Here is a 16,076-nt window from a genome sequence, read left to right on the forward strand (position 1 = left end):
AAATACTGGGCCTCTTTTCTTTCTTTTAGGCTTCATGTTAGGAAGAGGCATTTGCTTTCCTGAACAGAACTTTCAGAAATTTTTTATTCAGGCCATTGGTTGTATTTCAAGTGATTGTCTATCCTAAATTATTTCCCAATATCTATGATTTCTATCTTATTTTGCTTTTGGTAAGGCAAATATCTGTATTGCTAGCTTTTAAATATATTAAAATTTGAATAATGTTACAGAAAAAAATTTTATTCAAGCTTCCAGGGTGAATATTGGTTCCCTTGAATAAGAAGAAGGAAAAAAAAACCCCAAAACTTTGAAGTTAGACTTTTTTGTTCAGAGACATGGTAGGAAATTTTTGAAATTTTTGTCTTGAGGTTTGTGTTTTCTGATTGTTATATTTAGATATAATTTCCTTCTGAATTAGGGTAAGAATAATAAGTATATGTACAAATGCAAGAATATTCCCTTTGGACTCTTTTAATAGTAAGTATAATTATCTTGAAGTAAGTTGAAAAGCATTGTACTAATTTTACGAGCTTTGTAAATTGGCAAAATATATTCTGTATATATTTTGTAAAAAATATATGCAGCAGATGGATATTTTCACCTAGATGAATTAAGTTCTCTGAAGAACATTAATTGTTTGTAAATTTAAAATCCTGTGCATGAGACACATACAATAATTGTTCATTCTTGTATCCATTTCTAATAAGGGTTTATGTATAAACTTTATTTTCTATATTACAAAACACAAAAAATATAACTTTTCAGTATTACAAGTAAGTTTAGTCAAAACAAATCTTTGCCATATCTTATTGAGTAGGGGGCAGATCTTAGTGAAAAATGGAAGATGACAAATATTAATAGAGATAGCAAGAGATGGGAGCTGAGAAACACATGCTCAAAAGTATGTTAGATATAAGATATGTGTGAGTATATAGCCTAAATCCTCTTCTGTGTGGTCTTTGTGTTTAATTTTTGCTATTTCCTAGGATTCTAACTAGAGATTTTCTTCTTTCTAGAATTCTATGAAGAAATTCTTTCACTGGCTTACAGTTTAACTTGCCATGGTATTTCTCCTCAAATGTGGCAGCTTCTAGGTATATTATATGAGGTTTTTCAGCAGGATTGTTTTGAATATTTTACAGGTATGACTTTGACCATGTAACATTTTTGTTGTTCTGTGTGTAGATAGGTATTATATCCTTTGACACTTGACATAAAGACATATGATTCCAGTACTAATCAGAAAATAATTGTTCTTCCTTTCCTGTTGAGTAGTGCTGTTGTAGGGCTTTTAGCCCTAGGAATAGAGGTCATAGTAGGAAGGCTATATTTCCTACTGAATCTTAAATTACTTTGCAGTCAGAGTATATATCCATATATTAATTAATATTTTCTGAATGTCAACTGTATTCTAAGCAATGTTCTAGGCTCAGCAGTACATCAGGGAACAAAATTCACAGCCCTTGCCCTTTTGACACCTCCATTCTAGTATGGGGTGGAAGAGGCTAGGAAACAGACAAATAAGCAAACAGAGTGTGTCAGATGGTAATGAGTGCTATGGGGAAAAAGAAGAAAATTCATAACAATCACTAAATGATGAGAATTTTAATCTTTCTGATCCACATTTCCCTCATCAATAAATAGGGCAGGTGTACCATTTTAGTTTCTAGCGTTTTGTGGTTGCAAGGGAAGATAGTAATGTGTGGGTGCTATAGAAATGTGCTTTCAGTGGTAATAATTTGTTTCTACTTCTGTCACTCAGATCTCATTGAGTGTTTGAATTTTTTTCCAGACATGATGCCTCTTCTGCATAATTATGTGACAATAGATACAAATACTTTACTGTCAAATCCAAAGCATTTAGAAATACTTTTTACAATGTGTAGAAAGGTAAGCATGTCCTAATCATTTGTCGTAGTGATTCTTACTAATGTTTACTGACTAGTGTTGTATTTCACTTCAGGTACTCTCTCAATTTATTCCTTATATATTTAGTTGTATATTGCTCTTATGAACATATATTTGTCATTTTGCGTTTTCAAATGGAGTTTGGAATTATATTCTGAAAATTTCATATTGTGTGTTATACTTAATGTTTGCTACTTCTATAGTTGTGTACTTCACAATGCTTAGGTAAATAATTTTCCATGTATTTTTTCTTTCAAAAATATAGACTTACTACTTGATTAAAGAAGAGTGCTAGGAAAATATCACTGTTTGTCAATTAGTGATTTTTCTTTTAATTGAATGTATATATTGGAAAACACTAGGTATAGGTAATTTGAACATAAACAAGACAAAAAAAATTGGAATAGTTGGAAAGATAGCATCATTTAACTCAGTACAGGATAGTTTGTAAGCCACATAATGACTACTGTTGCATTTATGCACAAGCATGATTGCCTACTATGTTATCTTTGTCACAAATACCCCCTCTTGGTTATATCTAGGAGTGATTCGTGACTAATGCTTTCCTCCTCTTTTAGGTGAATATGTGTATATTCATAAATATAAAACTGTATTACATAGAGATGGCAGATTTTAGAAAGCTCGAATAGCCAGAAACCTAAGTTTGGCTTTGGAGTTGGGAGTAAGATAGCCAGTGTACAGCCTGTTTTCCTTTCTAGAAGAGATGTGTACCAGGCTCTGTTAAGAGTGCTGAACTCATAATCAGTTTATCTAATTTAGGTCTCAGTTCAGTTTTAAAGAGCCTGGGAGATTTGGGGAGGTCACTAAGTTTCATCACATATAAACTGCAGGAGTAGAATCACGATTTTTGAAGACTCATATAGCTCTTTGGGAACCCAGCTTGTTAGGTCCTAATCACCTGGTTGTCCTCAGGTTTTTCCTGTTATAGAGATAGCTGCTAGTGAGGAAAAGGGGCAGAGAAAGCAGCAAGCAGACAATTAACTCGCAGCTGCTCTGTATTGTAGCAGATAGAGTAACAGTAATGTTCACAATGATGTCCTTCTTAGCAAGTAAATTTATTTCTTATTATCTTATTAGCACACTCTTACTGTGTATCAGGTATTTCCTGAGCATTTGTATACATTAATTTATTTAATCTTTTCAGCATTATATCACCTTTTTGTCAAAGAGGAGAGAGAGATTTTGCATTGTGCTTGAGGTTTAGAAAAGTGACCTAGGTCATATAAGCAAAGAGGAACTAAAGAGCCTCTTAATAAAGATAAAAGAGAAGAGTGAAAAATGCTAGCTTAAAACTCAGCATACGAAAAACTAAGATCATGGCATCTGGTCCCATCACTTCCTGACAAATAGATGAGGGAAAAATGAAAACAGTGGCAGTTTTTATATTCTTGGGCTCCAAAATTGCTGGGGACAGTGACTTAAGCCATGAAATTAAAAGATGCTTGCTCCTTGGAAGAAAAGCTGTGACAAACCTAGACAGTGTATTTAAAAGCAGAGACATCATTTTGCTGACAGATGTCTGTCTAGTCAAAGCTATGGTTTTTCCAGTAGTCATGTATGGATGTGAGAGTTGGGCCATAAAGAAGGCTGAGTGCTGAAGAATTGATGTTTTTGAATTGTGATGCTGGAAAAGACTCTTGAGAGTCCCTTGGACAGCAAGGAGATCAAACCAGTCCATCCTAAAGGAAATTAACCCTGAATATTCATTGGAAGGATTGATGCTGAAGCTGGCCACCTGATGTGAACAGCCGACTCATTGAAAAAGACCCTGATGCTGGGAAAAATTGAGGGCAGGAGAAGAAGGGGACAACAGATGATGAGATGGTTGGATGGCATCACAGACTCAGTTGACATGAATTTGGGCAACTCTGGAAGACAGTGAAGGATGGGGAAGCCTGGCGTGTTGTAGTCCATGGGGTCACAAAGAGTTGGACATGACTGGGCGACTAAACAACAAATCTAGTTCCAGAGCCCATTTTTAAACCATTGCACTATATTTTGCTTCTCTTCCTTTTGTGGAAGGAAGAGAAACAGAACCTCAAACCAGCAAACAAAGAAACCAAGTAAATGTAATTTGGGATAAAGGGACTGATTTTTTTTTTTTTTCCTGTACCATATAGTCCTATGACATAAATATATTATTATATTCCTTTTTACAGAAGGGAACAGTGGGGCACAGAGGTGAAATAGCTTTTCTAAAAACACAGCTCATAAATGGCAGAGCTAGGATTTAGACCTAGGCATTCTGGTCCCAGAGCCCATTCATACTTAGAATCTAGATCTAGAAACACTGCCCTAAAGGTGGAATTCTGTTTATGTAAATAGGGTTGTTTCTTGGTTTTGCTAGCTATCTGTTTACAGTTCAGCTCCCTGACACATCTATTTTCCAGCTTCCACAGTTTTATAGCTGTCTCTTTTTCCTTTTATATGTCTTTGTGGATGTATGCCTCTAAAATATCTTTATCTTCATTTTAATGGCCTTTGGGAAGGGATAAAATTGAATGGGGATGTTCATATCTGTCATCTTTATCTGGAAAGATTCTAAATTCAGCTTTCTTAAATCATATTTGTCTAGGAAATTATCCAATTCATCTGAGTTTAAAAAAATATAAAGATATAATATTCTTTGTAGTATTTTCATTTTTAATCTTTCCTTTATAGGTATTTGTACCTTTCATTCCTAACATTTTTTAAAATTTTGCTTTGCTTTTTAAAATAATTTTGAAAATAATACATTTGATAGAAGTGTCAAATTATTAAAGTCTTTAAAAAATGAATCTAGTTTTGATTTCTCTTTGTTACCTATTTGTCTGTTATTCCTAATTTCTGTCTTACCTTTATTCTTTAAGTCTGTTCTTTTTCTTATGTGTTGTGTTTGAACACATTAATTTTTTCATATTTCCTAATTTCTAATATAAGTATGCCTGTTCTCTATAAATCTTTCTTCTGTGAACCTTATTATAAGGCTGTCATATTCTCTGTATGAACATGTGCTTTCTATAATTGTTCATTCAGTGAAAATACAAAATTGTCATTAGGGGAACAGTCTGGTAAGCTTTGTTATATTCATCTTCTGTAATACTGTTTAGTCCTAAATGGTTTAATATCTTTGGAAAGTACTTCAAGTTATAAAGCCCATGTGAGAAAACTCAATGGTATGTAATATTATATTTATGGTTTCTTTATGAAAAACTGGGTGGATATAGACAGGAATTCAAAAAGGACAGAAAAATACGAAAATACAGGGTTTGTTTCGTTGTTTAAGAAGGTTTTTTTCTTTATTTTATTGTATCATTTTATTGTTTTTAGTGCCTTACTTAAAGGGAAGCTTTATTTGTCTAGACAGGTAACAGCCTACTTTTTAATCCAGAGTGAAATAAAGTGAATTATTACTCATATAAGGAATTAGAGTAGATAAAAAAGATAGATGGACTTTATTTTGAACTTCCTTTTTTTGGGTTGGCAAGGTAAACTCATGATGCAAACACCATGATTCTAATGGCTGCTTTTTACGTGATATTTACTTTATGTAAACTTGATTAAAGTTTTACAGTGCCTGAGTGAAATTTTAATTACTGCAGGTACTATGTGGAGATGCAGGAGAAGATGCAGAATGTCATGCAGCCAAACTTCTTGAAGTCATCATTCTTCAGTGCAAAGGAAGGGGAATTGATCAGGTGATATATGTGTAGAAAACATCCTACTTGATGTTTAAAATTTATAATGCCTGCTTGACATTTTGTGTATATTATGATGAAAAATTATAAAGATAACCTATAGTTTGTATTTACTGGTACAAATCTTATAACAAAAATACCCATGCAATTTGGAGATTGTTCCTTGCATTCTAGATACACAGAAAAATATGTAATAACTTAAGAGACTAACAAGCAAATCATGAAGGAGATAAATGTACAAATAAATCCTGCTCAGTTTGATTCCCAGAGATTTGCTTTTTTCCTTTGTTTTTGTGTATGCTATTGAAATATTCCCAGATATCTTTTTCAATCAGAAATGAAGGTGCAAAAAGAAAAAATGTTTTTCTCTATTGATATAAAATATATATTTTTAGCAAGATTAATTCAGTTTTTGATACAACTGTGGTATGATATTCAGTTACTGAGAAAAGTGTTCAAGGATAAGTGTAGAGTTTTTTTTTCAATTCTGTAATATTTACTCCATGTATTTTTGTATAACAGCTTTATTGAGATATAATTTGTATACCATCCAGTCAGTCCTTTAGAGTTTGTATGTCACTGGTTTTTAATAAATCACCAAATTGTGCAACTATTATCACAGTCAGTTTTCAGAATATTTATTTAATCACTACCCCTGAGAAAACTCTGTGCCCTTTAGTAGTTATTTCTCATTTCACCTAAATGACCCTCAACCCTAGGCAACCATTATTATACTGTCTTTCTCTGCAGATTTGCCTATTTTAGACATTTTATATAAATGAAATCATATGTGGTTCTTTGTGAATGACTTCTGTTACTTAGCACATAGTAGTTTAAAAGATACCTTCATGTTATAGCAGATATCAGTACTCTATTTCTTTTAATTGATAAATATTTCATTATGTGATTATATCACATTTATTTTAGCTATTCGTCAATTGATGGACATTTTTCTTATTTCCACATTTTGGCTATTGTGAACAATGTTGACATGAACATTTGTATGCTGATTTTTGTGTGGACATGTCTTCTTTGTGTGGATATGTCTTCATTTCTCTTGGTATATATATTTATATATGTATATATATAGGAGTAGTAATTCTGTGTTTAACCACTGCCAAACTTTTCCAAAGCAGCTGCACCATTTCCTGTTCCTACCAGTACTGAATGAGAGTTTTGATTTCTCCATATCCTAGCTAACACTTGGTTGGTCTTTTTGTTATAGCCATCCTAGTAGCAATATTTCATGGTTTTGGTTTGCATTTTCCCAGATGGCTTATGATAGTGAGCATCTTTTCATGTGGCTGTTTATATTTTTTAAAGAATGTTTATTCAGATTTTTTGGCCTATTTTTAATTGGTTTATTTATTTTTGAGTTGTAGGGCTTCTTTGTATATATTCTAAACTCAAGTTCCTTATCAGATATGTACTTTGTAAAAATTTTCTCTCAATTTTTATGTTATAACTTTCTTGATGATGTCCTTTGAAGCACAGGAAAGTTAATTTTGATGACGTCTAATTTATTTTTTCTTTTGTTGTTGTGGTTGTCATCATATTTAAGAAATCACTGCTAAATTCCAGTTTACAAAAAAATTCCATTTTCTTCTAAGAGATTTATGGTCTTAGCTCTAATATTTATGTCTTTAATTCACTTTAAGTTAATTTTTGTAGATGGTATGAGGAAAAGGTACAAAGTCATCATTTTGCATGTAGATGTCAAGGTGTCTAGAAGCACTATTTCTTGAAAAACTATTCTTTCCCTGTTGAAATGTGCTGGCACACTTGTCAGATATATTCACTATAAATGGGAGGATGTATTTGTGGACTTTCATTCAGTTTTGATGAATTTTTTTGTCCTTAATCTAGGATTGCACTATTACTGTAGCTTTGTAGTAAGTTAGGAAGTTTAAGTCCTCCAGTTTTCCTGTGTAAGATTCTTTTAGCTAATCTGGACCCTTGAATTTCCATATGAATTTTAGGACTGACTTTTCAGTTTAAGGAAAGAAGACAGCTGGAATTGTGATAAGCATTGTGCTAAATCTTTAGATTACTTTAGGAAGTATTGTCACTTTGAGAATAATTCAATCCCTGAACATAGGATGTCTTTCCTTTTCCTTTTATTTAGGGTGTCTTTAATTTATTTCAAAAATGTTTTATAGTTTTCAAGCACATTTCTTTTGTTAAAATCTTCCTAAAATATTTTATCCTTTCTAATGCTGTTGTAAGTGGTATTGTTTTCTTAATTTTATTTTCAAGTTGTTTATTGCCTGTGTTTAGAAATACATTTTTTGGTATATTTTGTTTCTTGCAACCTTGCCAGAGTTGTTTATTAGTTTTAATAGAGTTTCAGAGAATTTCTTTGGATTTTCTGTATACAAGGTCATCTCATCTGCAGATAAGAGTTTTGCCTTTCCAATCTTGGTGCTTTTTATTTTACTTTTCTTGCCTAGTTGCCTTGGCTAGAACCTTCAGTGCAATGGTGAATAGGTATGGTGATACCTTGTCTTGTTCTTAATCTTAGGTAGGGAAGCATTCCTTTCACCATTAAGTCTAGTGTTAGCTGTGGGTTTTTCATAGCTGTCTTTTATCAGATTGGGTACGTTCCTGTTTACTCCTGGTTCATTAAGTGTTTCAATCATGAAGGAGTGTCAGATGCTTTTTTGCCTCTCCTGAGATGATCATATGGTTTTTGTTCTTTTAATATGGTGTATTTGTTGATTTTCAGATGTTAAGTCAAGGTTGAATTCCTGGTGTAAATCCTACTTGATCATGGAATATGATCCTTTTTATATATTTCTAGATTCAGTTAGATGGTATCTTTATAACTATTTTTGTGTCTATATTTATAGGAGATATTGATCTGTAATTTTTTTCCTTGTGGTATCTTTGTCTGGATTTGGAATCATATACTGGCCTCGTGGAATGAGTTGGGAAGGGCTCCCTCCTCTTCTATTTTTTGGAAGAATTTATGAAGGTTGGTGTTTTTTAAATGTTAGAATATAGCAGTGAAGCCATCTTTGCCAGAGGTTATTTTGTGGGTAGTTTTAAAATTACCAGTTCAATCTCTTAATTGTTACAGGTCTACTTGTATCTTTATTTCCTTTTGAGTTAATATGGGAGTTTGCATCTTTTTTAGAAGTTGTCCATTTCCTCTAATTAGTTGGCATGCAGTTCATAATATTTTGTTATCTTTTTGTAGGTCAATGATAATGACCCTGTTTGTTACTGATTTTAGTAATTATTATCTTCTCTTTCTTTCTTTTTCCCCTTTTGTTATTTCAAGTAAAATTTTGTCAATTTTGTTAATTTTTTCAATGAACCAATTTATGATTTTTCTCTCTTTGTTTTTCTGTTTGCTATTTCATTAGTTTTTGCTTTAATTCTAATAATTTATTCTTTTCTACTTTCTTTGAGTTTAGTTTGCTCTTCTTTTCCCAGAGTCTTGAGGTGGAAATTTAGGTTATTAGATTGAAATCTTTCTTGCTTTTTGTTATAGAGATTGATAGCTATAAATTTCCCTCTAACTGCTGCTTTAACTACATTAATAAGTTTTGGTGTATGTTCATATTCATTCATCTCAAAATATGTTCTTATTTCCACCTTAGATAATGCTGATATAGAGATGTGTCTTGAGGTAGAAAGAAGGGATGTCAAAACTTAAGTCCAATGGCTTTATCTTCTTAGTTAGAATTGTTAAGAAATGAAGAAAGTTGAAATTTCAGTTTGGAGAAGTCTAGTAAGTCTAGTAGAGAAAAATTGAGTAAAGGAATTGCTTTTGGTTGCATAGACTCATTTGAAGTTAGCAAATAAGAATTTCAGGTGTAATACTGTGGATTTCTATTTCTAAAACTGGATTGTCAGAAGGATTGAAAAGTTGGTGTCCAAGCATTTCTATGTCAGAAAGTTGAGTTAGCTCACTGTCTAATGTTAGTGAGGTTACCACTGCTGTGCTGAAGGATTATAACACCTAGGAATGAAATTCCTCAGTATTTCCTATAAATTGGTAGTTATATCTAGATATTTTGGTAAGATTTATTTGTGATTTCTTTTGCAAGAATACTTCATAGGTGGTGTTGCGTGTTCCTACCAGGAGGCACAGATATCTGGTTGTCTCTCATCTTATGATCTTAGTGCTGATGGTGATGGTATTTTAATTCTGTCATTCTTTCTTCATTTATGAGTAGTAAGATTTCTATGAAGAGAAGCGTTTTCTCATGAATTTATCAGGTTCCTCTGAGGAACAGTTTGAGTATTTCCCTTTATTTGTCATGACTGAGGCAATAAGTTTGTTTCCTAGCATCTTCCAAAGATGACCAGTGAGATGTTTTGGGAGGTTTTTTTTTTTTTTTTTGGTTTTTAGTATTATATGAATTTACAGATTCAAATTTATTTGATGTGTTTCATTTAAATCTGTAAATTCAAATAATACTAAAATAATACTTCAGAATGTTTCAGATACACAGAGTTCTTTCAGCCTTGGCTAGTGGGAGCCTCTTGAATTTGCCGTATGAGTGCTTTTGACCTGACTCTAGTAGTGTTTGGGAATTTTCTGCTATCTGGTGTGACTAGATGCTTCAGGTTCATCTTGTACATTTCCTGCCCTACCCTGGGAAATGGTATATTCCAGGACTATAGGCAAAAGGGAGAGCCTCTGCTATTGAGTTGGTCATTATTTCCACAAAAGAGAACCAGAAAATACATATTATATTAAGAGTATTGCATTAGAGGACATGGATATTTCCTGTTCAAATTCAAGACTACATTATTTTTATTTAACCAAATTGATCCTAATCAACATCCCCTAAACCCAGAATCCTTGTTCTCATCATAATTACTCATTTACTTTATACCACTAATATGTATTAATATATAGAGTCTCATAAAGGATTAATCTCTGAAATATACAAGCAGTTTATGCAGCTCAATATCAGAAAAACAAACAACCCAATCAAAAAATGGGAAGAAGAGCTAAATGGACATTCTCCAAAGAAGATATACAGATCGCAAATAGACACATGAAAAAATGCTCAACATTGCTTATTTTTAGAGAAATGCAAATTAAAACTGCAGTGAGATATCACCTCACACCAGTCGGAATGGCCATCATCAAAGAATGTACAAACTGAATGCTGGAGACAATGTGGAGAAAAGGGAACCCTTTTGCACAGTTGGTAGAAATGTAAATTGATACAGCCACGATGGAGAGTATGGAAACTTCTTAAAAAACTGTGAATAAAACTGCCATATGACCAGTATCTCACTACTAGACATACCCTGTGAAACCCACAATTCTAAAAGATGTATGTACCACAGTGTTCAAAGCAGCACTATTTACAATAGCCGGGACATCAAAGCAACCTAGATGTCCATCAACAGATGAGTGGATAAAGAAGTTGTGGTACATATATATGATAGACTATTTCTCAGCCATAAAAAGGAACAAATTTGAGGGAGTTCTAGTGTGGTAGATGAACCTAGAGCCTGTTATACAGAATGAAGTAAGTCAGGAAAAGAAAAACAAATATTGAATATTAATGGATATATATAGAATATAGAAAGATGTACTGATGAGTCTTTGCAGACAGACAGACATAGAGAACAGACTTATGGACACAGTGGGGGAAGTACAGGGTGGGATGAATTGAGAGGTAGTACGGAAACATATATATTACCATATGTAAAATAGATAGCAAATGGGAAGTTGCCCTGTAACACAGCGAGATCAACCGGGTACTCTGTGACAATCTAGAGGGATTGGATAGACGGGAGATGGGAGGGAGGTTCGGAAGGGAGGAACAGTGTATACCTGTGGCTGATTCATATTGATGTATGGCAGAAACCAACACAACGTCATAAGGTGATTGTCCTCCACTTAAAAATAATAATAAAAAGTATATACACAGTGTCAGTAGTTATACCAGCATTGTCACAAACATGTGATTACATTGCCTTAAACGTGTGTTTAAGATTTTTTAGTAGCTCTTTTTGTCTCAAAGGTATATTCATATGCTAGGGATATTTATAGCCGAACATGTCAAGTCACAAATTTTAAAGTAATTTTAAATAATCCCTGTTTGATTATTCATCTTAACTCCTAGGGATTGCTTTTTTTATGAATAAATAAAACATAATGCATAGTCTCAAGTCTGGTTTACAAAAAACAAGGTATATTCAGAAAAATCTAGCTTCCATCCCTGTCCACTCTACCATTACTCTCTTTCCCTATTTCCATCTCCCCCAACCCCAGTTTTTAGTTCATACTTCCATTAAAAAAAAGTAAGCAAATAGTTACATTCATTATCTCCTCACCTTCTTAAGTAGTACTGTTGTTGTTGTTCTCTCACTAAGTTGTGTCCAACTCTTTGTGACCCCATGGACTGTAGCATGCCAGTCTTCCCTGTTCTTCAGTATCTCCTGGGGTTTGCTTAAACTCATGTCTATTGAGTTGGTGATGCCATCCAGTGGTCTCATCCTCTGTCTCCCCCATCTCCTCCTGCCCTCAATCTTTCCCAGCATCGAAGTCTTTTCCAGTGAGTCTGCTCATTGCATCAAGTGGCTAAAGTATTGGAGCTTCAACTTGAGTATCAGTCCCTCCAGTGAATATTCAGGACTGATTTCCTTTAGGATTGACTAGTTTGATCTCCTTGTTGTCCAAGGGACTCTCAAGAGTCTTCTCCAGCTCCATAGTTTGAAAGCATCAGTTCTTCAGCACTCAGCCTTCTTTATGGACCAACTCTCACATCTGTACATGACTACTAGAAAAATATAACTTTGACTGTGTGGGCCTTTGTTGGCAAAGTGATATCTCTAGTTTTTGATACACTGTCTAGGTTTGTCATGGGCTTCCCTGGTGGCGCAGATGGTAAAGCGTCTGCTTGCAATGCGGGAGACCCAGGTTTGATCCCTGGGTTGGGAAGATCCCCTGGAGAAGGAAATGGCAATCCACTCCAGCACTCTTGCCTGGAAAACCCCATGGATGGAGGAGCCTGATAGGCTTTTTCCCCAGGAAGGAAGTGTCTTAATTTCATGGCTTCAGTCACTGTCCGCAGTGATTTTATAACCCAAGAAAATAAAATCTGTCACTGTTTCTACTTTTTCCCCATCTGTTTGCCAGGAAGTGATGGGACTGCATGCCATGATCTTAGTTTTTTGAATGTTGGGTTTAAAGTCAGCTCTTTTTACTCACCCCTTTCACCCTGATCAAGAGGCTCTTTAGTTCCTCTTCACTTTCTGCCATTAGAGTGGTATCATCTGCATAGCTGAGGTTGTTGATATTTATCCTAGCAATCTTGATTCTAGCTTGTGAGTCACTCAGCTCAGCATTTTGCTTGATGTAACCCAGACAGCATATTAGAAAGCAGAGATATCACTTTGCCAACAAAGGTCCATATAGTCAAAGCTATGGTTTTTCCGGTAGTCATGTACGGATGTGAGAGTTGGCCCATAAAGAAGACTGAGTGAGTGCTAAAGAATTGATGCTTTTGATTTGTGGTGCTGGAGAAGACTCTTGAGGGTCCCTTGGATAGCACAATCAAATCAGTCAGTCTTAAAGGAAATCAACCCTGAATATTCAACTGGAAGGACTGATGCTTAAGCTGAAGCTCCAGTACTTTTGCCACCTGATGCAAAGAGCTGACTCATTGGAAAAGACCCTGATGCTGGGAAACATTGAGAGCAGGAATAAAAGGGGGTGACAGAATGAGATGGTTGGATTGCATCATTAACTCAATGGACATGAGTTCAGGCAAACTCTGGGTGATAGTGAAGGACAGGGAAGCCTGGGGTGTTGCAGTCCATGCAATTGCAAAGAGTCAGACACACCTAAGTGACTGAACAACAGCAAACCATGTTGTATGTTATATCCCTGTGACTTTTTTTAGGAATTTTTTTTCCTCAAGAAAAATTCTGATCACATCATGCTTATTCTAAGTTTCTTTTTTTTTTTTTTTTGCACTTGATTCTTGAGCAATGCCGGAATTAGAGGTGCTCACCCTCTGCAGTTAGAGATCTGTGTATAACTTCTAGTTGGCCCTCTGTATACATGGTTTCTCCCTATCTGGATTTAATTAACCATGGAAGGTATAGAACTGTAGTATTAATTGTTGAAAAAAATCTGCATTTAAATGGATCCATATAGTTCAAACCCATTTTGTTCAAGGGTCAAGTATATTTCCAATTTGATTTATTAAAGAAAAACTCCATCCTGGTCTTTTTAACTTAAAACATGTAAGTGACTGAGTCTCCGTTTGGATTATTGCAGTTTTTTGATTGTGTTCTCTTGTAGGACAACCTTCATCTAAGTGTAATCTTGAGTTAAAAGGAAAGGAGACATTTTGGTACTGCTCTAGGACCTTTCTTGGCCATTTAATCTCTCTGAATTTAATAATTCTGAAAATGATTTAAACTAGCAAGTTCTACTGTCTTTAAGAGTATCTTATTTAATGATTACACTTTACCAGCATTCAATTTTCTGTAAAAGTTACTTGATTTCTGTTTTTCTTTTTTCCTCTAGTGCATTCCACTCTTCGTTCAACTTGTTTTGGAGCGATTAACCCGAGGGGTTAAAACTAGTGAGCTTCGTACTATGTGTCTTCAGGTTGCAATTGCTGCCTTGTACTACAACCCTGATTTGCTGCTACATACTTTAGAACGAATTCAGTTGCCTCACAACCCTGGACCTGTAACTGTACAATTTATAAATCAGTGGATGAATGATACAGATTGTTTTCTTGGGTCTGTGTCTTTTTCATTTTACACTGCATTTCTGTTCTTGGAAAGTTGACTTGTAATATGCATGTATAATAGCATATTGAAAGATAGTTTTTATATCTAAGCATTTTTTAATGTACTGTTAATATAATATTAAATTTTTAGAGAATTAAGAATGTGTTTCAGGAGTATAATCTAGTGGAAAAAAACACAGACTCTAAAAATTAGGTTTATTACCCTTCCTCACTTGTTTTTGGCTTATGTGTATTGTTATATGTCTTGGCAACAAGAATTAAGTGTCTGCTTGGGTTCCTTGACTTTAAGTGTCTGTAGGTAACAACATTCTAAATGGAGTCATGTTTCTAAGGAAAGTACTAGTCTGGTAAAAATATGAAAACCTCAAGGAAGCCTGTTCTCAAATGTGAAATCAGAGGATTGTTAGCTATAGTCTTGGTCCTATCCTGGTAGGAGAGTTCGGCTTTGTGTGAAATACTCTCCTAGCTTTCCAACACAGGGAAAGGGAGATCCTAAGTCATAGTTATATACCCACCTCAGGTGACCCGACACATGTAAGTGACCTTGTCGTGTTAGAATTTGATTAATTTAGAAATAAGTAGTGTTCTTTTTACATCTTGCAAGATATCATTTAGAAAAATTTACTGAGGGGGAAGTAATTCCAGCAGGAGTGGTTAGAATATTACCAAGTAGTGGGGAGATGGTGGAGGCCTGAATTAGGATGGTGGAAAAAGAATAGGGAAACATACTTAAAAGCTGCTATGTGTATTCTTATTTTTCTACATATAGGAGACTACAGTTTGTCCCAGATTTAGATTTCTTACTAATACTTTGAAAGGAAGAGCATACTTTAGGAAGAAATTGTACTTAGTTATATCTGACAAAGGTTTACAGAGTAGAGATTTAGTCATTCACAGTTATATAGTTGTTGTTGCTTAGTTGCTTAGTAATGTCCAACTCTTTTGCAACCCCATGGACTGTAGCCTGCCAGGCTCCTCTGTCCCTGGGGTTTCCCAGACAAGAATATTGAAGTGGGTTGCCATTTCCTTCTTCAGGGGATCTTCCTGACCCAGGGATTGAACCCACTTCTCCTTCATTGGCAGGCAGATTCTGTACCACTGAGCCACCAAGGAAGCCCAGTTATACAGTTAGTAGCATCTATAAGCAATTTTCCAAAAATAGAAGATGTCTCAGCAATTATATAGATTGGGCATGTGTGGATTGTGCTCCCTTGGATTCTTCAGAGCACCACTCAGTAATCATCTTTTGTACTGTAATCCATTTGACCCTTTGTATACACTTCTAGGTAGAGGCTACATTAATGAGAAAGTCATCAGGTCAAGCACAGTACCTATTATAGTATACTACTTTGGCATTAGCAACTTGAATCAAACAATGGAAATAATGAAGAATAATGGAAGCTATATTTGTTGTTAGGTTTGTTGTGTATTGAGGAACGCATGGTGTATATTGGGGCTTTCTTGGTGGCTCAGATAGTAAAGAATCTGCCTGCAATATGGGAGACCGGCATTTGATCCCTGGGTCAGGAAGATCCCCTGGAAAACGGAATGGCTACCCACTCCAGTATTCTTGCCTGGAGAATCCCATGAACAGAGTAGCCTAGTGGGCTACAGTCCATGGGGTCTCAAAGAGCTGGACATGTTTGAGTGACTAACACTTTTTACTTTTTTTGTTGTATATTTTATTTTGAATTATTGCCAGTAAATTTTTTTGTTCATGCCTGTG

The 16,076-nt window shown here is 34.6% G+C and overlaps 1 protein-coding gene across 1 annotated transcript in view; it reads left to right on the plus strand.

Moving 5' to 3' along the window:
• Window positions 1–16,076, plus strand: part of IPO8 (importin 8) — a 68,169-nt gene that overhangs the window by 40,489 nt on the left and 11,604 nt on the right. The window contains exons 18-21 of the mRNA XM_068970430.1: window positions 1,017–1,142; window positions 1,793–1,890; window positions 5,511–5,606; window positions 14,119–14,339. Coding sequence (XP_068826531.1) covers window positions 1,017–1,142; window positions 1,793–1,890; window positions 5,511–5,606; window positions 14,119–14,339 — 541 coding nt within the window. The remainder of the gene's footprint in view (window positions 1–1,016; window positions 1,143–1,792; window positions 1,891–5,510; window positions 5,607–14,118; window positions 14,340–16,076) is intronic.

The sequence above is a fragment of the Capricornis sumatraensis genome, chromosome 4 (assembly GCF_032405125.1).
Source record: "Capricornis sumatraensis isolate serow.1 chromosome 4, serow.2, whole genome shotgun sequence".
In the NCBI taxonomy this organism is placed as follows: Eukaryota; Metazoa; Chordata; class Mammalia; order Artiodactyla; family Bovidae; genus Capricornis; species Capricornis sumatraensis.